Source organism: Saimiri boliviensis, chromosome 4, assembly GCF_048565385.1.
Source record: "Saimiri boliviensis isolate mSaiBol1 chromosome 4, mSaiBol1.pri, whole genome shotgun sequence".
Taxonomy (NCBI): domain Eukaryota; kingdom Metazoa; phylum Chordata; class Mammalia; order Primates; family Cebidae; genus Saimiri; species Saimiri boliviensis.
This window is the reverse complement of record NC_133452.1, coordinates 148,901,090-148,924,491: the sequence shown is the minus strand read 5'-3', so window position 1 is coordinate 148,924,491 and position 23,402 is coordinate 148,901,090. Positions and strand designations below refer to the sequence as shown.

Genomic DNA, 23,402 nt, shown 5'->3' with positions numbered 1-23,402 from the left:
CAGAGTAGCAACACCAGCCCTGCGTCCAGGGGGCGGGGAGCGAGGCAGGGCTTGGCGGCGCGCGCCGGAGTCCCGCAAACCCGGCGGGGAATCTCTGTGCCTCCTTGATCCACAGCGCCTGCAGGGCCGACCAGCACCAGTCCCAGGTTGTATCCCGAGTGGCCAAAAGCCAGAAACACAGAGTTGGAATTGGGTCTTGCACAGCGGGACTCCATCTCAAAATGAATAGAACTAGGCCGGGCGCGGTGGCTCAAGCCTGTAATCCCAGCACTTTGGGAGGCCGAGGCGGGTGGATCACGAGGTCAACAGATCGAGACCATCCTGGCCAACATGGTGAAACCCCGTCTCTACTAAAAAATACAAAAAAAATAGCTGGGCATGGTGGCGCGTGCCTGTAATCCCAGCTACTCAGGAGGCTGAGGCAGGAGAATTGTCTGAACCCAGGAGGCGGAGGTTGCGGTGAGCCGAGATCGCGCCATTGCATTCCAGCCTGGGTAACAAGAGCGAAACTCCGTCTCAAAAAAAAAAAAAAAAAAGAACTAGAAAGACAAGAATTAGCCAGGTGTGGTGGTGTGCACCTGTAATCCCAGCTACTAGGGAGGCTGAGGCAGGGGAATCTCGTGAATCTGGGAGGCAGAGGTTGCAATATAATGACATTTTGGTCAACAACGGATGGCATATACAATGGTGGTCACTTAAGACTATGACTACCATATGGCCTAGGTGTGTTAGCAGGCTCTACCATATAGGTTTGTGTAAGCACACCCTATGATGTTCACATAAAATGAAATCATCTAATGAGGCATTTCTCAAAATGTATCCCTGTCATTACGTGACACGACTGTAAATAATTTTTTTTTTTTTTTTTTTTTGGAGAGAAGGATAGAACTATCCTAAATTTCATATGGAAAGGCAGAAGGGAAAAGGGGTAGAATCATTCTACCTAAATTCAAAGCTTTAATTATATAGCTGGACTAATTAAGACTGTATGGTACTGGCAAAAAGATCAACACAGATCAACATAACAAAATGGAGAGCCCAGTAACAGACCCACACTAATACGCTCAGTTGAATTCTGGCAAAGAGGCAAATGCATTTCAATAGAGGAAGGACAGTCTTTTCAACGAGAGGCTACAGCAAGTTGATGTCCATAGGCAAGAAAATAAACTTCAAATTAAACATTTACTAAACACATACTAAATGTAAAACTTTACAAAACCTTTTGAAAACATAGAACCTCTTGAGGACAAAGAGATAAACCTTTGCTAGACAAAGGTTTCCTAAGCTTAACACTAAAAGCATGATCCATGAAAGGAAAAATTGATGAACTGGATTTCAACAAAATAAAAAAAATTTTAGCTCTGCAAAAGACTGTTAGGATAAAATACAAGCTACAGACTAGGCAAAAATATTTTCCTACAAACATTTCTACAATATATAACAAACTCTCCGTTGGGCGTGGCGGCTCACGCCTGTAATCCCAGCACTTTGGGAGTCTAGATAGGAAGATCACTTGAAGTCACCCTGGCCAACATGGCTGGCCCACCTCTACTAAAAATCCAAATAGCCAGGTGTGGTGGCATGTACCTGCAATCCTAGCTACTTGAGAGGCTGAGGCACGAGAATCGCTTGAACTCGGGAGGTGGAGGTTACAGTGAGCCAAGATTGTACCACTGCACTCCAGCCTGGGTGACAGAGCGAGACTCCATCTCAGAAAAACTCTTGAAATACAACAGCAAAAAAGAATAAAATATATAATTTGAACATGGACAAAAGACATTTCACCAATTATGATACACAGATGGCAAATAAGCACATGGAAGGATGATTAACATCATTAGCTAGCAGAGCAATTCTAAGTTACAACCACAGTAAGATATCACTACACTCTTACCAGAATGGCTAAGAGTAACATTAAATGCTGGAAATGATGCAGAAAAACTGGATCACTCAAACATTACTAGTAGAAATGTAAAATCATACAGCTATTCTGAAAAACCTTGGAGCTCCTGGGCACTTATCCAAGAGAAATAAAGACTATGGTTCACATAAAAACCTGTACACAAATGTTTACAGCAGTTTATTTAGATACCTAACAACAGGAAGCATTCCTGATGTCCTTTCACAGGTGTTTACTATGGTATATCTCTATTGACATCTCGCTCAGTACTAAAAATAGAACTACTGGTGCAACAGGCTGGATCAATGCCCAGAGGTTATGGTGAGTGAAAAAAGCCAATCCCAAAAGAAAGTATAATCCAATTATAATTTTGGCAAAATTATAGAAATGGAAAAGAGATCACTAGTGCCAGAGGTTACGAAGGTGGGTGGAGCTATACGAGCACAAGAGAAAAGTATGGCTTGTAAGGACAACAGATAGGATTCTTGTGATAGAAATGTCCTATATCGGCCGGGCGCGGTGGCTCAAGCCTGTAATCCCAGCGCTTTGGGAGGCCGAGGCGGGTGGATCACGAGGTCGAGAGATCGAGACCATCCTGGTCAACATGGTGAAACCCCGTCTCTACTAAAAATACAAAAAATCAGCTGGGCATGGTGGCGCGTGCCTGTAATCCTAGCTACTCAGGAGGCTGAGGCAGGAGAATTGCTTGAACCCAGGAGGCGGAGGTTGTAGTGAGCCGAGATCGCGCCATTGCACTCCAGCCTGGGTAACAAGAGCGAAACTCCGTCTCAAAAAAAAAAAAAAAAGAAATGTCCTGTATCTTGATGACTATCATTTCTATTATATCTTGGCTTGGTTGTGATACTGTCCTGGTTTTGCAAGATATTATCATTGGGAAAACCTGGTGGAATCTCGGTATTTCTTACAAGTGTATGGGAATCTACAATGATCTCAAAATTGAAGTTGAATTGAGAAAAACAAGGCAGTGACCTATATTTATGTTAACAGGGCTGAAATAAGCTAACAAAGAAGAGTAGACAGATACTAAGACACACAATTTGGTTCATTTCCTAGGTAATTTATTCCGATGGAGTGGCAATTCCAGTGCCTGTTAGATATCTTATTCTGCCTAATCAGAAGTTTCTCCTGATGGTCTCAGGTATCTAGTATCTGCCCAGTTAATAAAAACCTATGGATCCCCAATTATGTCTTTTTTTTTTTTTTTTTAAGACAGGGTCTGGCTCTGTTGCCCAAGCTGTAGTACAGTGGCACAGTCTCAGCTCACCGTGACTTCCACATCCTGGGCTCAAGCCATTCTTCTCACCTCCGTCTCTTGCGTAGCTGGGACTACAGATGCATGTGGCTCCCAGCTGTTTTGGGGACAGACGGGGTCTCCCTATGTTGCCCATGCTGGTCTCAAACTCCTTGGCTCATGCTATCAGCCTGCCTCAGCCTCCCGAAATGCTGGGACTGTATGTGTGAGCCACCATGCCCAGCCAAATGCATCTTTTCAAAACATCTAGTAACTTACTGAAAAAAATAATTTTCCAGGTATGAAAAGATGAAAAATATTTATCAACAGGCTGGATTTAAGACTAATTTTATGAGAAGATCAGCTAAGTGAATTTTTCTGATGCCCTGAAAAGAATAAAATAAAAATTAGAAAGGTCATTTTCCTGTCCTTAAATTATTTTGTACATCTACTGCTTGGAAAAGAGTAGTTTAAAGAAGTCTGCCAGTCTCTCTGTGATCTTACATATGTGGTCCTAAACTTAAGCATGTTTGTTTTATACATATACATCTTATATATACACAATCTTTAAGTTTATCTTAATTTTTGGTATGAAAATCTTTTTATACCTTGTTACCAAAATAAACACGATTTGCATTAAAATTACTACTTACCATTTGAAGAGGCCAAAGGCTGTTCTTAAATTCTTCCCCTTTTAGGAGAAAATTTTGAATAATGACTCCTTAATCCAAATCTGATAAATAATGTGTTCAATATTTTATATTATTTTATATTATGTTTTGAGAAAGATCTTTATTTGCTTTGTACAAGTAAAAATTACATATGACATATTAACATATATCAACATGATACATAATTCACAAAACACTGTCTGCCAAAAGTAATTTACCACTGTTTAAAAAAAAAAACCCTTAAAAGTGGCTTTTTACTATGTATATTTTCTTCAAAGGAAGAAATTCCTTGCTTTTACTCAGGGGAAAAAATAAAATTAAGGTACATCTGATTTGATTCCATATAGATAGAATCAAGAATGATTCCATCTATAAGCGTTCTTTTCGGAGACACCTGGGATTCACTGCATTGCTTTTATTTTCTTCTTTTCCCTCTTCTTTTCCAACACTTCTACCCTTTTTCTCTTCTTGGTTGATACCAGGCTACTTTCCTGTGTTGCTTTCTGACTGTCATCAGTTAAACCGCATTTCTTTGTGTTAGGTTTTGACTGCTTTTCTTCTTTGTGCACGGTGTTACCGGGCTCCTTTTTGCCGATTTTGGACTGTTCTTTACTTACTAAAACACAAAAGACAGTGCCTTTAAAAAGCCTATTCTTCCCCCTTGAATGAAATAAACACAGGTTGCCAATAAAGTGAAATTATCTAGATTTCCTCCACTTCTACAGTTTAAGAGATAACAGATTATTTATTTCACAACAATGAAATTCGATTACCAGGAGAAGGCTCTGCAGCTGGAGGAAGGCTTGCTTTTGTGTCTGGCACTGTGTCTAACCATACTCCAAGACATGTCAGCCTGGCGTTAGTGTTTACTTCACAGAGTAAAGAAGGGCAAACTTTCTAAATAGAAGAAACAAACATTCATAATGTGAATTTTCAGTAATTTCTTTTTCCATGATCAAGTTACCTTAATTTAAAACTTCCTGTATTTTCTTGAGTATAAAATATGATATTCAGAAGCAATATATTATCTTCATTCATGGTTAGTTTGACTATGTTATTCACAGAGCCAATTTCTGAGAAGTATTCAGAAATTGAAAATTCTGAAGAAAAGAATCAGGTCTTCTAGGGCTGAACAAAGAACCCTGGAAAAAGAAACATTCAACAAACCATATTCATAGAATGTGTTTATGAGAGAACAAAGAATAAACCAAGAGAGACTGTAAGACTATAGGAGGGAATTTAATTTTCCAAACTGTCTGGTTCAAATGGTTTGTTAATTCCGTAACTGATCAGGAACTTCCAAACTGTTTTTAGCAATGGCAGTATTTTTACCTAAGAGCTTCCAGAGAACTCCAATATATGAGAGAGGAAAGTAGAGCTTCTCTGACTAAAAAGAGCAGTGAGAGTTCTGAGATCCTGCCAGCTCAGACTCAGAAATGACAGCCATCAAGGCAGCTCCTTGGGAACCCTAACTTTAAAACCATTAATATCAATCATGCCTGGAGGAGATTTTAAAAGTTTATTTAAAGATCTATGTCTTACGACCCTTAAAAAAAATTCTACCTCACTTAAGAGCAAGACTTGTATTAAAGTGCATTTAGATTGTGTTAAGGCACTGACCTTATTTTGCTTAAGCTTCCACATTTTGATGAAACCATCACTTGATGCTGTAACAATAACATGGTGCTCTGGAATTTCAAAACTGAACATGGCCTTTACCCTAGGATAGAAATATTAACACCATAAAAGATCTTTTCCTCCAAGTAGTCTAATATTGTTATAAAATTACACACACAGACTAGTGCTTTCTCAACGTTTCAAGTATTTACAAACTGCTCAATGAATGGTGCCTTAAAACATAACTATGCTTCACATTCCATTAGTGAATGATATTCAGGCCCAAAATACAAGGTAAAATCAACTGCCCACCATATCTGAAGGAAAAGTTGAAAAGACAATAGATAACTATAAATAATCAGGTTATTACAAAGGAACTAAAGATGAGTAAAACAAAGCCCTTCATCTCAAGACATTCCAAGTTCAGTAAAGAGAGAAAAGACAGCAGAAACGACAAATCAAGGCCTCTCCCACACACCCATTTCCCTCCACTCCAGTGCCACCATCTAAGCTGCCAGCACTTTTCTTCTGGATCACAGATGTAGCCTCATTGGCCTTTCTGCTTCTATTTTGCCCCTTACCAATTTTTAAAAATGTAAATCAAATCCTGTAACTTCCAGGCTTAAAACTCTGGGGTCTACTTTAAAATAACATAGGAGAGGAAGTGGCTGGGCATATAGATGAAGCAAGACTGGCCACACAGTGACAGGTGCTAAAGCTGGTGGCAAGTCTTAAAAAGTTAGTGCCATAGGCCGGGCGCGGTGGCTCAAGCCTGTGGTCCCAGCACTTTGGGAGGCCGAGGCGGGCGGATCACGAGGTCAAGAGATCGAGACCGGGCCGGGCGCGGTGGCTCAAGCCTGTAATCCCAGCACTTTGGGAGGCCGAGGCGGGTGGATCACGAGGTCGAGAGATCGAGACCATCCTGGTCAACATGGTGAAACCCCGTCTCTACTAAAAATACAAAAAATTAGCTGGGCGTGGTGGCGCGTGCCTGTAATCCCAGCTACTCAGGAGGCTGAGGCAGGAGAATTGCCTGAACCCAGGAAGCGGAGGTTGCAGTGAGCCGAGATCGCGCCATTGCACTCCAGCCTGGGTAACAAGAGCGAAACTCCGTCTCAAAAAAAAAAAAAAAAAAAAAAAAAGAGATCGAGACCATCCTGGTCAACATGGTGAAACCCCGTCTCTACTGAAAATACAAAACAGTAGCTGGGCATGGTGGCACATGCCTGTAATCCCAGCTTCTCAGGAGGCTGAGGCAGAAGAATTACCTGAACCCAGGAGGCGGAGGTTGCGGTGAGCCGAGATCGCGCCATTGCACTCCAGCCTGGGTAATAAGAGTGAAACTCTGTCTCAAAAAAAAAAAAAAGTTAGTGCCATAAGGCCGGGCACAGTGGCTCACACCTGTAATCTCAGCACTTTGGGAGGCCGAGATGGGTGGATCACCTGAGGTCAGGAGTTTGAAACCAGCCTGGCTAACATGGTGACACCCCATCTCTATTAAAATAAATTAATTAATTTAAAAAGTTAGTACCATTAAAAAAAAAATTAGTACCATAAACCAGTCTAAATGCTTTTAAATTTTTCCATAGTACGAAAAAGTATGATTACAGGCACCATTTGGCTTCCACTACCCTTTCCTTGCTCACTGTCACCTAGTCAGAAAGGTCTTCTATCTGCTCCTAAAATACACCAAGCTCTGTTCTCCCTAAGGTTCTTGGCACCTGTGGCTCTCTCTTCCTTTTTTTTTTTTTTGAGATGGAGTCTCGTTCTGTTGCCCAGGCTGTAGTGCAGTGGTGTGATCTCAGCTTACTGCAACCTCTGCCTCCCAGGTTCAAGCGATTCTCCTGCCTCAGCCTCCCAAGTAGCTAAGATTACAGGCATGTGCCACCACACCCAGCTAATTTTGGATTTTTAGTAGATTTTCTCCATGTTGGTCAGGCTGGTCTTGAACTCCTGACCTCAGGTGATCTGCCTGCCTCAGCCTCCCAAAGTGCTGGGATTACAGGCGTGAGCCACGGTGCCCAGCCCTACTCTCTCTTATTTTTAAAACTAGCTCCTTTCTCATTCGTAAGGTCTCACATCCCCTTCCCTCATCATCCTATCTAAACCAATTACCCTTACTCCTTAATCACTCTACTTTTCTATTTCCATTCTGTCATAATGATCTGCTTCCTTTATAATCTACTGCCTCGCTACAACAGAAGAGCCATGAGAGCACAAGCTCTTGTCTTTTCTGTTGATTATTAAATACCTCGTATAGTATTTCATAATGATGATCAATGAATACTTGACTGAATGAATGGCCAAATATCTTTTTTTTTTTTTTTTGAATGGCCAAATATCTTAAGTGTTACTAGTACATCTGGAATGGGCGACCTTGAAGAATATGTTTACTTCCCAATATAGGGAAAGAGCAAGGCCTTTATTTTAGTGAGTGCAGTACTCTTAAGTACGGGTTTCTTAAAACTTAACCACTGTTTAATAAATAAGAACTAAGACTCATTTGAGACATAAAACATGCAAATGAAACACATCAAAATATAACTCTGTACATTAGATCGCCTTTTTCAAAATTACTGGAAAAAGCAGGGATCTAAGAGTCAGATAAAACTGAGTTCAGCTCTCAGCTCCATTACCTAAGAGTGGGGTAATCTTAGCCAAGCCACTTAACTACTTACTTTGAGATTATCTACCCCCTAGAAATAGAGTAAGCATTAAAAGGTAATAAAGACTGGCACAAAACTGGAACTCAATAACAATTCACTTCTCCTGCAGGGAAAAAAAAAATCAGTCGTAAAGGGGGAAGAAGTAGGCAAGGGGAATTACGTAAAAGGACAAAAGTAGTTGGGACCAAAGCTCAAGATACTTTAGTCTTTTGTTTGTTCAAATATGCTTGATTTTAGGCTCCAAATCTAACAGACATTTAAAAAACTATCTTGTGCAAATGACTAGTCCCAAAAACAATTTCACCGATTTTGCATTGTTCTTGAGAGGGAGTCTCGCACTGTAGCCAGACTGGAGTGCAGTGGTGTGATCTTGACTCGCTGCAACCTCTGCCTCCTGGGTTCAAGCGATTCTTCTGCCTCAGCTTTCCCAAGTAGCTGGGACTACAGGCACTACCACGCCTAGCTAATTTTTCTATTTTTAGTAGAGATGGGGTTTCACCACGTTGGCCAGGATGGTCTTGATCTCTTGACCTCGTGATCCACCCACTGTGGCCTCCCAAAGTGATGGGATTACAGACATGAGTCACCATGCCCAGCCCACTTTTGCATTATTAAAGGCCATGAAGATAACATTTTCCACCATTTTATTAGACTCCAGAAACCATATACTGTCCACATAGGTATGTCTGATTATTTCTGCAGTTAATAAAAACATATACCCTGGTTTAAGAAACTACTGCATATATACCATTTATTAAGACTCAACATATACACCTGAGATTGGTAAAATTACCTGTTTTCATGAGCTTTAAATTCACAGAGGCACACTAACGAATCACAGTCAAAAAACCTTATAACTTCTTCATCTCCAGCCACGGCAAGGACAGACTCCTAGGAGAGAGGAAAAATAATAATATGCAGAATGTCATCAACAGTTCCAACCATCACCACAAACTTCAGTCACTGATTTCTAATTACTTACTGAAAGAAATTTAACAGCAGAAATCCTCTTTTCATTTGTGATGGTGCCACTAATGGATGCAGTGTCAAGCTGATAGATGTCTATTTTATTCTGCATGATAACTACATATTGCTCTCCTCTTGGGGACCATTCTACTATGTGAGCATCTACAAGTGAAAAAAATAAAGTTTATTTATTATTTTTTATTTAAATTTTTTAAATTTTAATTTTTTTTAGTAGAGACGGGGTTTCACCATGTTGGCCAAGATGGTCTAGATCTCCTGACCTCGTAAACTACCCACCTCAGCCTCCCAAAGTGCTGGGATTATAGGCATGAGCCACCATGCACGACCTATTTATTATTTTATAAATAAAACATAAAATGATCATGGTAATAAAAATAGCAAATATTTATAATGTGCATTTTCAAATTCATTATCCCATTTGCTCTTCATAAAACATTTTACAAGTTCAATATTTTAGAAAATAATCTAGGGTCAAAAAGTCAAGGGTGGGCCAGGTGCAGTGGCTCACACCTATAATCCCAGCATTTTGGGAGGCCAAGGTGGGTGGATCACTTAAGGCCAGGAGTTTGAGACCAGCCTGGCCAACACGGTGAAACCTCATCTCTACAAAAACTACAAAAAATTAGCCAAGCATGGTAGCATGCACCTGTAATCCCAGCTACTTTGGAGGCTGAGGCAGGAGAATCACTTGAACCCAGGAGACAGAGGTTGGAGTGAGCTGAGATTGTGCCACTGCACTTCAGCCGGGGTGACAGTGCAAGACTCCATCTCAAAAATAAAATAAAATAAAATAAAAATTAAAAATGGGAAAATAAAGTAACCCAAAGCATTTGCTCAGAGGTAACCACCACCATGCAGGGAAATAAATGTGTAGCATGCACATATGTAAGAATGTTTATCTATCTATATTCATAGTACATTAAGTCACTGTAAAATATACTGGTTGAGTATCCCTTATCCAAAATGCTTGAGACCAGAACTGTTTTGGATTTCGGAATATCTGCATTTAAACAGCAAAATATCTCAAGGATACAACCCATGAAACTTATGTTTCAAGTCTAAAAATGAAAGTCATCTATGTTTTATATACACCTAGCCTGAAGGTAATTTTATACAATACTTTAAATAATTTTGGGCATGAAACAACATTTTGCCTGTGATCCATCATGAGGTTAGGTGTTGAATTTTTCCTTTTTTTGAGATGGCATTTTGTTCTTGTCACCCAGGCTGGAGTGCAATGGCCAATCTCGGCTCACTGTAACTTCTGCCTCCAAGGTTCGAGTGATTCTCCTGCCTCAGCCTCCCAAGTAGCTGGGATTACAGGTGTCTGCCACCCGACCCTGCTAATTTTTGTATTTTTAGTAGAGATGGGTTTTCACCATGTTGGCCAGACTAGTCTTGAACTCCTGACCTCAGGTGATTCACCGGCCTCAGCCTCCTGAAATGCTGGGATTATAGGCGTGAGCCACCGCACCCGGCCGAGTGTTGAATTTTCTACTTGAGGCATCACATCAGTGTTCAAAAAGTTTCAGATTTTGAAACATTTCAGATTTCCAGATTAGGAATGCTCAACCTGTATTTCAAACAAAAATACTCACTTTGTTTTATATTTTTTATGAATGCTGATCTTCCTTCTATAAGATTCCACGTTCTGCAAAACAGGAAGCTCACTTATGGTGTGATCACCAACTAACATTTATGAAGCGTAAAAGAACAAGCATAATGCCAACTTACTCAAGTGACAATTTTACTAAATATTGGCTATTTAAAAGACCTGCTATCTTCCTTACAGCAACATCTTGAAATATTATCAGGCAGGATTAAGGCTTGCTCCATTCCCATATCCCTTTAACATGTTGTAACCATTGTATTTTCCAAAGGCTTCCCTTCCTAAAATCTTCACTTCACAGCTATGATGACTGGAGCAAAATCACATGCTTGAATACAGAGCTTATCATCTTTATCCTACCATTATGAAAAGGTTCACTAGCTTTTGACCTTTCCCTTGTTTCACCATTTTTTTTTTTTTTTTGAGACAGAGCCTCGCTGTGTTGAGCAGGCTGGAATGCAGTGGTGCGCTGGGCTCACTGCAACCTCCGCCTCCGCCTCCCAGGTTCAAGCACTTCTCTGCCTCAGCCTCCTGAGTAGCTGGGATTACAGGCACTGCCACCATGCCTGGCTAATTTCTTTATTTTTAGTAGAGACAGGATTTCACCATATTGGCCAGGCTGGTCTTGAACTCCTGATCTCGTGATCCACTCGCCTCAGCCTCCCTAAGCACTGAGATTATAGGCATAAGCCACCATGTTTTCCTACAGCTCTCCACCATTTAAAAACACTGTGAAACAGGTAGGGCATTCCACAGTATTTTTAAATGGTGGAGAGCTGTAGTAAAAGATACACCTTAGAAAAATGCTCTTGAGCATTAATGACTTACCTTAATGTCTTATCTGTACCAACCGACAGGGCCAACTTGCCAGATGGGTGAATAGAAAGGAAGGTCACATGTCCTCTAAAATGAAACCAACAGTTAGTCCCCAACTTGACTGGCACATGGAGAATGCCAAAGGGAAGAGCCCAACTCACTTGTGAGCTTTAATTGACTTCAGGCATTCCCATTTCTTGGCATCCCAGATACAGATAAGTCCATCTTCCGCTCCACTGACTAAATGCCTGTTGCCATAGAATTTCAGGCAAGTTATTGTGCCTGTGGAAAAAAACAAAACAGGCAAAAATAATATTCATTATAAATGCAAACTCCATTTCTGGTTTGAAGGCTATACTATGCTAAGTAAAACACTCAATGCCTTTTTTTTTTTTTCTCTTGAGGCAGGGTTTTACTGTTACCCAGGCTGGAGTGCTATGGCACAATCTTAGCCCACTGCAGCCTCTCGGGCAGATCACCTGAGGTCAGGGGTTCAAGATCAGCCTGGCCAACATGGTAAAACCCTATCTCTACTGAAAATACAAAGATTAGCTGGACGTGGTGGTGTTTGCTTATAGTCTCAGCTACTCAGGAGGCTGAGGTATAAGAATCACTTGAGCCGGGCGCGGTGGCTCAAGCCTGTAATCCCAGCACTTTGGGAGGCCGAGGCGGGTGGATCACGAGGTCGAGAGATCGAGACCATCCTGGTCAACATGGTGAAACCCCGTCTCTACTAAAAATACAAAATATTAGCTGGGCATGGTAGCGCATGCCTGTAATCCCAGCTACTCAGGAGGCTGAGGCAGGAGAATTGCCTGAACCCAGGAGGCGGAGGTTGCGGTGAGCCGAGATCGTGCCATTGCACTCCAGCCTGGGTAAAAAGAGCGAAACTCCGTCTCAAAAAAAAAAAAAAAAAAAAAAAGAATCACTTGAACCTGGGAAGTGGGGGTTGCAGTTAGCTGAGATCCTGCCACTGCACTCCAGCCTGGGTGACAAAGCAAAACTCCCTCTCAAAAAAGAAAGAAAAGAAAAGAAACAAAAAAAAGAGAAAAGGAAAAGAAAGACCAAATACCACGTTCTCACTTGTAAGTGGGAGCTGAATCATGAGAACACATGGACACATAGGGGAGACCACCACACACTGGGGCCTGTGGGAGGGGCAGGGTGGGGGGAGAGAGAGCATTAGAACAGCTAAAGAATGTCTGGCTTAATGCGTAGGTGATGGGATGATCTGTGCAGCAATCCACTAAGGTACGTTTACTTATGTAATAAACCTGCACATCCTGCATGTGTACCCCTGAACTTAAGAGTTGAAGGAAAAAAAAGAAAATAATTTTTTAAAAGAGAAGGGAAAAAAAGGATTTATACAAGGAATGGAGGGAAACCAAGAACCCTATTTCATTCACCCCCTCAAGTCTAAACTCCTTCTATGTAATTCCTTTTCTTATTGTTGAACTCTTGTACTAATGGGTATGGGCAGATCAAATGTAACATTTCTTCCAAACCTGAGAGAGAAGGCTTCTTTGTATGAAGTGGGTGTGGGAAAAGGAGAAAAAAATAATGTATATTTAAAACACTCAAAGCACAGCCGATGAAGGGTAAGACAGCTGTTAAAGCAGTTATGGACAGTCTGCCATGGTGTGAACCTGTCCCCCAGAATTCATTTGCTGACACTTAGTTGCCAAGGTGATAGTTTAAGACGTGGGACCTTTAGGTGAGGATGACTCATGAGCAAGATTATTGACCTTATAAAAGGTTTTTCTGGCCAGGCGAGGTGGCTCATGCCTGTAATCCCAGCCCTTTGGGAGGCCGAGGTGGGCAGATAACTTGAGGTCAGGAGTTCAAGACCAGCCTGGCCAATATGGTAAAACCCCGTCTCTACTAAAAATACAAAAATTAGCTGGGCATGGTGGTGGGTGCCTGTAATCCAAGCTACTAGGGAGGTTGAGGCAGGAGAATCACTTAAACCCAGGAGGTAGAAGTTGCAGCGAGCTGAGATCACTCTACTGCATTTCAGCCTGGGCAAAAGAGCAACCGCTTATAAAAAAAAAAAAAATTTGGCCGGGCGCGGTGGCTCAAGCCTGTAATCCCAGCACTTTGGGAGGCCGAGGCGGGTGGATCACGAGGTCGAGAGATCGAGACCATCCTGGTCAACATGGTGAAACCCCGTCTCTACTGAAAATACAAAAATTAGCTGGGCATGGTGGTAAGTGCCTGTAATCCCAGCTACTCAGGAGGCTGAGGCAGGAGAATTGCCTGAACCCAGGAGGCGGAGGTTGCGGTGAGCCGAGATCGCGCCATTGCGCTCCAGCTTGGGTAACGAGCGAAATTCCGTCTCAAAAAAAAAACTAAGGAAATCAGAATAAATTATGCATAAGTTGATAGTAATGTACCAATAATGGTTTATAAACTGTAAATTCCATACTAAAATAGTATAAGATGTTAGTGTCTGGTAGAGGACCCTTGGATCCCCTCTTGCTCCCACCCAGGCCCCGGCCACGCGGAAAATACCTAACCTCACCACGTGGATATCCTTTGTCTCACACTGCCCAGCGTCCTAGCCCCAAGTACAAACGACCCCGGGTGACTCAGCAACTTTCTGCCCAGCAACCGATCAGACCAATCACCGACCACCTTATCAGCCCTTCACTGACTTCCCGCCTGACGGTCCAACTGACCAATCACCATCTGTCACATCACCTCCTTCACTCCCCGGTTCCCCCACCTCTATAAAAATCACGGAACAAAGAAAACCGGCGCGAGACTGCTGACCCTCCCCTGCTGTACGGGTCCAGTCAGTCCGCCCGGGGATTTTTCCAATAAAGCCTAAACATCCTGTCAAAAAAAAAAAAAAAAACAACTTTTTGTTTGTTTGTTTGTTTGCTTGCTTGCTTTTTTTAAACTGGCTCCAACTCTCAAGCTGGACCTTACAGAATTGTGTAGGGAGCTGCTTTGCCTTTTTACCATATGAAGACATAGCAACAGACAGCTAATCCTTAGCAGACATAAAAATCTGCTGGTGCTTTAATCTTAGACTCCCCAGCCTCTAGCACCGTGAGAAATAAATCTCTATTAATGGAAATTATTCAGTTTAAGGTATTTTGTAAGAGAACATCTAATAGAAGGAAGCCATTTATGGCTGCATATTTACTGCTGGAAACCAATGCCCGGTGTGGATCCTCTGAAATACAAGATTGGATAGGAAAAAAGGCACCTATTTTATCTGCCTTTGCAGAAAACCCACTTTCTTAGCTAAGTTACTCCTCATTCTCTGTCCCCTGGGAAAATGCAATAAAAACAGCATAAAATGTTTGGTACTGAAGAAGAAAAAAATTTACCCGTTCAGTCTTTCTCTCCCTTGATTCTGCCACTATCCTGGGTACCTTTTCCACCAGTGTGGAAAACCCAACAAGGTGGGAATTACTACTCCTTGACTTCAACTCCAGTGATCTCTGCCTCCTCTGTATTTCAGTCCCCCCCCCACCCACAGCCTGGGCATCGTTACCACGTAGAGCTGTTCCACATTAGAAATCTTGACCTCTGGGAACCTACTTGCTGACCACAAGCTCACATCTTCCCAAGCCTTTCACGCCTTCCTGCACTCACACTCCACCTGCTTTTGTATTTCAGAGATCTCCAGGCCCTTGACAACAGATTTTCTCTATGCTGACAACCGAATCTACTCCTTCACCAAAATTCTTAATTCCCTTCTAACTCAATCCTCCTACTGCACACACCAAGTAACCTTCCTCTCTCTAGGGAAATGTCTGGGGCTTACTACTGAAGAAACTCCAAACCTTGCAAACTGATGTTGCTCGATCCATAGCTGCCAATTCCAATGGGGCAGGCCTTCATCAGTCCTTCTGTTTGGGATCTCAGCAGCCCTCCCACATCAAACTGGCAGTACTTTCCTCAAGCCCCCATCACTCATTAGCTGGCTTGCTCCCTCCCTCCCATTCAGCCTTTACCTGCCTTCTCTCAAGGTCTCCAGGATCTGGTCCCATCTGATTCTGTGGCCTCTCATACTCCAATTTAACCTTCTCATAATCTGGAACAGCTTACAGCTCCCCGTGCACACCAGCGGTCAGAAGCATGGGCTTTAGACCTAGCTTCAAGTTCTAGTTCCACTGTTTTGAGACCTTGGGCAAGTCAAGCAACATCTTTGAAACTAGGTGTTCTCTTCTATGAACTAAAGATAAAACTACTTTCTTGGCACACTGCGGGGTACACAATATGCCCTCAGTAAAGTGAGATATTGCTGCGATGCTACTACTTGTGCTCCTCATACTGCCAGCTCTGCCTGCAATGTCCTTTCTCCCTCCTTGCAAACTGTACCTGCCTAACAACTGACATTTCTCTTTTAAGATAATTCAGATGAGAAGAGAGAAAAAAAAAAAAGATAATTCAGATTCATTTTAAGGAAGATTTCAGTGAAACCTCACTCTGACTCCCTTACTCCCTGAGTTAAGTTCCTCCTTTCTGTCTTGCAATACGAACTGTGAGACAACCCAGAGCAAGAAACCGTATTTTTCCCCCTGAGACGGAGTCTCACTCTGTCGCCCAGGTTGGAGTGCAGTGGCGCAATCTCAGCTCACTGCAACCTCCGCCTCGCGAGTTCAAATGATTCCCCTGCCTCAGCCTCCTGAGTAGCTAGAACCACAGGTAGGTGCCACCACACCTGGCTAATTTTTTTGTATTTTAGTAGAGATGGGTCTGGTCTTAAGGGCCTGACCTCAGGTGATCCACCTGCCTCAGCTTCCCAAAGTGCTGGGATTATAGGCGTGAGCCATTGCCCCAAGCTAAGAAACCATTTTTTAAAAAATTCCTCTATCTTCTACCACAGAATCTGCTATAAAATAGATACAACAAATTGCTCAACTGAAGTCAGATGTTAAAGAACACCTCCATGTTCTTATCTTAAGGGATACAATTTTCTTACCACTGTGATGCACCAGAGCCCCGTGCTCTATCTTCTTTTTCATGTCATAAATGTGAATTGTTTCATCTTTGCTCCCAGTGACCACAAAACGACTGTTTACAGCTACTGCTGACAAGGAGGCAGTGTGAGCATGGTGAGTGAAGTCAGCCGCAGGAGTCCACTGCTGCTGAAGATGAAAACACACAATTAACGCCACGGTCACGCCACAGTTTTACCAACTACCCACTGGTAGTTTTCATGAATCATGGAACCATTTTTCGGTTACTGAAAAGATAAATCGCCGGGCGCGGTGGCTCAAGCCTGTAATCCCAGCACTTTGGGAGACTGAGGCAGGTGGATCACGAGGTCAAGAGATCGAGACCATCCTGGTCAACATGGTGAAACCCCGTCTCTACTAAAAATACAAAAAAGTAGCTGGGCATGGTGCCTGTAATCCCAGCTATTCAGGAGGCTGAGGCAGGAGAATTGCCTGAACCCAGGAGGCGGAGGTTGCGGTGAGCCGAGATCGCGCCATTGCACTCCAGCCTGGGTAACAATAGCAAAACTCCGTCTCAAAAAAAAAGAAAAGATAAATCGTTCCGCAATTCATGAAAATTATCAGTGGATCCTGCAAATGGAAAAATGACATGTAAAACTACAAAATGGCATGCAGTTTCACACAAAGTACTTGAGACTTCCTAAGGAAGTTAAAGCAAGGGAAGGCAACACTGGGTATCACCACTCTAGAACACAGTAATGGAGACTGGACAAGAGAAGACTTTTAGATCCTACGCAAATCTTTTTTTTTTTTTGAGATGGAGTCTTGCTCTGTCGCCCAGGCTGGAGTGCAGCTGCACAATCTCAGCTCACCGCAGCATCTGCTTCCCAGGTTCACAAGAATTCTCATGTCTCAGCTTCTCTAGTAGCTGGGATTACAGGTGCCTGTCACCACACCCAGCTAATTTTTGTATTTTTAGTAGACACGGTGTTTTGCCATGTTGGCCAGGCTGGTTTCAAACTCCTGGTCTCAAGTGATCCACCCACCTCAGCCTCCCAAAGTCCTGGGATTACAGGCATGAGCCACCATGCCTGGCAACAAGTCTTATAAAGAAAAACCAACAGCGTAAAGGTATGTTTCCATGAGTGCCAACATAAGCCCCAGAGAATCACCAATAATGAAATCTCAGCACCTGTATGCTTATTGCCATGTGACAATAGGATTAGGAAGTCTGGATGAATGTGAAGTATGACAGCAAAATACACACACACACACACACACACACACACACACACACTCCTTAAACTGAAGGAACTGCATCAAAAAGTATTTGGGAAACAAACAGAAAAAGGAAAACACCCATTAAACTTCTTTGAACACGTGTTACTGCAAATCAGGTCCTTCATAATTACAGCAACAGATACTCCTTCCATCAGTTAAGACCAAGGGGGTCTCCTTTGAATCAAGCATTCTTGAGGGGCTGCTACGGGCTTAAATCAAATAATAAACTTTTCAAATTCACATAAGGTGAGTTTATCTAGGCTATCGCTTAGATTTAGTAGCAGTATAGGGGAATGGTTAAGAGCTTCAAATGTCAAGAGACCCTTGCGGGGGCTCCTGACATTTTGGGTCAGCTCTGCCAATTATTAGCTGCATGGCCTTCAGCAGTCACTTAACCTATTCAGAAGGAATATTTTGGTTCCTCATCTGCAAAAATGAGAACAACTGTATCTGCCTCAGGATTGCTGTGAGGCCTACTGTGTGTCTGGAACATAGTTAAGTAATTTCACTACAAAGAAAACACTCAAGGCCGGGCGCGGTGGCTCACGCCTGTAATCCCAGCACTTTGGGAGGCCAAGGCGGGCGGATCACGAGGTCAAGAGATCGAGACCATCCTGGTCAACATGGTGAAACCCTGTCTCTACTAAAAATACAAAAAATTAGCTGGGCATGGTGGCGCGTGCCTGTAATCCCAGCTACTCAGGAGGCTGAGGTAGGAGAATTGCCTGAACCCAGGAGGCGGAGGTTGCGGTGAGCCGAGATCGTGCCATTGCACTCCAGCCTGGGTAACAAGAGCGAAACTCCGTCTCAAAAAAAAAAAAGAAAAGAAAACACTCGATAGTATCCATCTTTGACTATTCAAAACACATCACTTTTCAGCCAAAGACCAAAAGCAAATAACTGGAGTAGGAAACAAAATAAACAAAAGCAACAGGTCGAGTGACATACTCCCAAATTTTCTGAGTAATTCAAGATTGACACCTTGACTTCATAAAGAAGTACTGTACTCAATAAAACAGGTTTCTAGAAAATACTTAGAATTGCTTCAAGAATAAAACTGAGCTAGATGTTAGGAGGTAGGATTTCTAGTCCTGAGTACAGTCCTATCTACCTATTTGACTACTGGCAACCTACTAAAGCTTTCTATTCACACACCTAGTAATTCTGCTGTAATTTCTCTCCTCAGTCCTCCAACCCTTACGGAGGGAACGTCTCTAAGGCAAGATCCATACCTCCAGCATCTTTGCAACTCCACTGCCCAGCTCGCAAATAAGTTCCCAACAAATAACGAACTGGTATCGCTTTATCTGTAAGTGATTTCTCCTAATCTAGCTCTAATAATTTGTAAAATTCTAGGACAGAAATTCAGAGAAACAGCGAGATCGTTTTTCATTAAATTTTGAATACTGTCAACTTATGGGATCTAGCTACCCTGAAATCCACCATCTACGACTCATCTGTCCGTATGCAGAAATGCCGTTTCCTATGTCCCGTGGCCCTTTTGTCTACTGGAAGAGACAGATATTGTCTCATTTTGATAAAAATGTCCATTCTGTGTTTTAAAAGGTTAGCTTTTCCCTTAAGTCTCTTAGGTTTGATTCATCAATTCATCCAGAGATCTGACAGTGAAGAGCAGGCGCTCCAATGTTTACCTCTGCTGTGTAGGAACCAAACCCGACCTTCCCGGCCCCGCCTCCGGCTGTCTCCCGGTACGCGGTATCTCACCTCGTGGTCTCCGCACGCCTCGGGCTTCGGGTGTACAGTGAACCCAAAGAGCACCTGTTCGTAGCAACCCGCAACCAGCTCCATTGAGCAGAGCACGTGCCTCTTCCGCCAGCCCGGCTCAACCTGGAGGCGACGGAACCGGACGTCAAAAAAAAAAAAAAAAAAAAAAAAAAAAAAAAAAGGCCTGGGTCCTTTCCTCTTCGGCGCCCGAATATACGTCATGGGTTCAGGGCTGCCTTTAAGTCGCCTGTAAACGTGGAAACACTTTCAGCGCTGGAAGAGCACATGGATTTCCCAAGAGGAGAATAAGTAAGGATGCCACATAAGGACGTTCTCGCTGCAAGAAGAAAAAAGTTGGGGGCAAGCAGGCATATCTTAGGAAGGTGAGAGCTAGGTCAGTCTGCGGGGAGCGGGCGGGACATCCTCTGCGAAGACCCTCATTTCCGTGATATCGAGGAGGAGGCGGGGCCGACTTCCGGCCCGGTGGGGCGTGGCTGTGGCTGGGGATCCTGGCAGTGAGGTGCAGGTCTTGGCGTGCGATTTGATGTGGGCTGTGTACTACGAGAGTAGAAGAGTTAGGGTTCCTTTTTGTTCAGGAAGCAGTGGGAACGAGCCTTTCGTAACAGGGCAAGGAGGGGTGGTTCGCGGTGACCTGTTCCAGCGGCTCAGCGCCCGCGCTGCCTCGAGGGACCCGGTGTGCGAGACCTGTGAGCGTTCCCGCCTGGCGCTGCACGCTTTCTCTGCCTGCTTGCTTCACTTGTCTAACTCTGGGGTCGTATTGGCCAAGGTGGCGGCACCTCTTGGGGAGGGAGGAGTGAGCCTAGGCAACATAGCTGGAGTCCGCCTCTACGAAAAAGATTTAAAAAGTAGCCGGGCCTGGCGGCGCGCCCTTGTGGCCCCAGCTACGCTGAAGACGGAGTTGGGAGGATCGCTTGAGCCCAAGAGGTCGAGGCTGCAGTGAGCCGAGATCGCTCCATTGCACTCCAGCCTGGGCGACGATCCAGACACCGTGTCAAAGAAAAAAAAAAAGTTTAATAAGGTTTAGAGATTGAGGGATGCGTTAGACATTACAGCTTTCTCACAAACTCCCAATAGAGTAAATCTTGGTTCGTATAGTTCTCATCAACACCGCAGTAGGTCAGTTGATAAACAAGATGCCTAATAGTCCGTCCTGGTCAAAACTTCAGCCTTGGCCGGGCGCGGTGACTCAAGCCTGTGATCCCAGCACTTTGGGAGGCCGAGGCGGGTGGATCACGAGGTAAAGAGATCGAGACCATCCTGACCAACATGGTGAAACCCCGTCTACTAAAAATAAAAAAATTCGCTGGGCGTGGTGCTGCGTGCCTGTAGTCCCAACTACTTGGGAGGCTGAGGCAGGAGAATTGTTTGAACCCGGGAGGCGGAGGTTGCAGTGAGCCGAGATTGTGCCACTGCTCTCCAGCCCGGTGCCTGGCGACAGAATGAGACTCTGTCTTAAAAAAAAAAAAAAAAAAAAAAAAAAAAAAAAAAAAAAAAACTTCAGCCTCCATTACAAGTGCGATACAATGCTGCAGCGCTTAGACCCTTCTGTTTCCAAGAACTTTTCTTCTCTGGTGTTCTGGATTGTCAGTACGTGTTAATTAATAGAGGCCGATTTGGGTCTTGCGGAGATGATTTCACTTTGAATGCTTTGGTTGTCATTGTAGCGCAGGAGAAAGGCCTTGTCATCTGCCAGCTTTGTCAACTCCAAATGTAAGCACTTCACAGACACTGAAATGCTGTTGACAAACTAGTCTTCAGTCTAGTGGAAATCTTTGTATTCGTTCACTCTTCTAAAATCATTCTTGGTCAGGTGCGGCGGCTCACGCCTGTAATCCCAACACTTTGGGAGGCCGAGGCAGGCAGATCACTTGAGGTCAGGGATTCGAGACCAGTCTGGGCAACGTGGTGACACCCCGCCTCTACTACAAATAGGAAAATTAGCAGCGCGTGGTGGCGGGCGCCTGAAATCCCAGCCCCTCGGGAGGTTGAGGCAGGAGAATCACTTGAACCCGGGAGGTTGAGGTTGCAGTGAGCCGAGATCGGACCACCGCACTGCAGCGTGGGCGACAGAGCGAGACTGTCTCAAAAAAAAAATAAAAGTCATTTTTTCACTTTGTGCTAGTTGTCTTCATTGTGTTACAAAAACTCAAATTATTTTACGATTTAGATTCCTTTTTTTGTAATGTGTAACTTTCCACCAGAGAACCAAGAGGAGTGTGGAGGGAGTGTGCTCTGGACATGAAGACAAAAACTGAGTAGGCAGGACGTTTATTTCAAGTTTCACATTTTATCTTTAAAAACGTGTCTTTACACATTTTACTCCACAACATATCTGTTCATTTTAATGCAAAAGCATTATACTCTCATCGAAAATTAAAAACCTACAGCTTTCAAAGTCATGCTTTGTATATTCTGTTACTTCTGGAATGTCCCTGATACCCTGTCTCCTTACCCCAGGGACATCTCAACTGCTGTTTGAGAAGAATTAATACTTGTTTAATAAGTTTTTAAAAATAAATTTTAACCATAAAAAGGCGATTACTATATTCAGAATCTGTTACAAACTGTCACACTTTTACTTACTTAACTTTTGTTCCAACCGGAAAGTTTAGAATATGGTTTGTTCTAGAATGGAAACCATGGTGTAAGCACCGTGAACATAACTAAAAGTGGTTTTTCTAAACAAAACATCAAAAAACAAAACAAAAAAAATCCCCAAACCTTAGAAATTAGTGGAACCAATTATAGAGCTCGGAGGACAGACAACACCTAGCCCAGCTGTTACTGATCTGGGGGTTTTCAGGGGTTTTCAGTCCCAAGAAATTACATGCAAATATGTGGATGTACATTTTTGGAGAACATTAAGATTTAAGTACAGTTTCAAAAAGATTAGTGTCAGGGTAACTCGTTAAGGGTAAAATGCAGTGATTCAGTCTCAGGTTATAAGTGCTGAAATACATCTGGAAAAGTGACTTTTTTAAGAACACACAGCTAAATAACAGCAGAGCCAGTAATGCTGTTTTTTTATGGGTCCTCAGCCTTGAACATTTGCTTTAACAGAGGAAAGCAGCATTCCATTTTATGCATGGCTGTGGCAGTAGTTTCTGTCAGGTCTCCATATGCAAGCCTGGAGCCTGAAAGTCTGAAGTCCTGCTGGCCTCGGCTGTCTCCTACCCCTTGCCTGTGTTCCCCATTGTTCCTAATCACCCATCAGAGCTTCCCTGACAAGCCCCTCACCCAACCCTGCCATCTTAACTGTTCTTATGATAATATAAATACCTCTCACCTAACCCTGCCATTGTAACTGAACTTGTGGTCATGTATACTCCTTGCCCCTAACATCCACGACTGTAATTGGACTTACTCTGCAACACCCCCGCCCCCCAAAAATACTACCCAAGGCCGGGCGCGGTGGCTCAAGCCTGTAATCCCAGCACTTTGGGAGGCCGAGGCGGATGGATCACAAGGTCGAGAGATCGAGACCATCCTGGTCAACATGGTGAAACCCCGTCTCTACTAAAAATACAAAAAAAATTAGCTGGGCATGGTGGCATGTGCCTGTAATCCCAGCTACTCAGGAGGCTGAGGCAGGAGAATTGCCTGAGCCCAGGAGGCGGAGATTGCGGTGAGCCGAGATCGCGCCATTGCACTCCAGCCTGGGTAACAAGAGCGAAACTCCGTCTCAAAAAAAAAAAAAAAAATACTACCCAAACCTGTAAAACCAACTCCTATCCCACTGCCCTTTGCTAATGCCCTTTTCGGCCTTAGCCCACCTGCACCCAGGTGAATAAACAGCTGTGTTGCTCACACAAAGCCTGTTTGGAAGAAGGTCTCTTCATTCAAAGTGCGCATTTTTCAACAGTTTCGGATCTTAAGATTGCGGATTTTCATTGTCTGGAGAAAGACAATAGAAAGTTTTATACCTGTTTAACTGGATTTGA

The 23,402-nt window shown here is 43.3% G+C and overlaps 1 protein-coding gene across 1 annotated transcript; it reads right to left on the bottom strand.

Moving 5' to 3' along the window:
* PAK1IP1 (PAK1 interacting protein 1) lies at nt 1-19,596 on the bottom strand. Its single transcript, XM_003927352.4, has 10 exons — nt 19,441-19,596; nt 16,458-16,620; nt 11,680-11,800; nt 11,531-11,605; nt 10,692-10,744; nt 9,089-9,234; nt 8,900-8,997; nt 5,444-5,543; nt 4,597-4,720; nt 1-4,439 (listed from the first exon to the last, which is right to left on the bottom strand). Exons 1-10 carry the CDS (start codon nt 19,522-19,524, stop codon nt 4,225-4,227), a joined length of 1,179 nt encoding a protein of 392 aa, XP_003927401.1. The 5' UTR covers nt 19,525-19,596; the 3' UTR covers nt 1-4,224.
* Between the last annotated feature and the right edge of the window lie 3,806 nt (nt 19,597-23,402).

Excerpts from the sequence above, each read along its gene's own strand:
- PAK1IP1 (XM_003927352.4), bottom strand. The coding sequence starts at position 19,524 with ATGGAGCTGGTTGCGGGTTGCTACGAACAGGTGCTCTTTGGGTTCACT. Across the intron at positions 11,606-11,679 it reads AAGTCAATTAAAGCTCACAA|AGGACATGTGACCTTCCTTT; the intron begins GTGAGTTGGGCT and ends GTTTCATTTTAG. Across the intron at positions 5,544-8,899 it reads TTTAAAGCTCATGAAAACAG|GGTAAAGGCCATGTTCAGTT; the intron begins GTAATTTTACCA and ends TTTCTATCCTAG.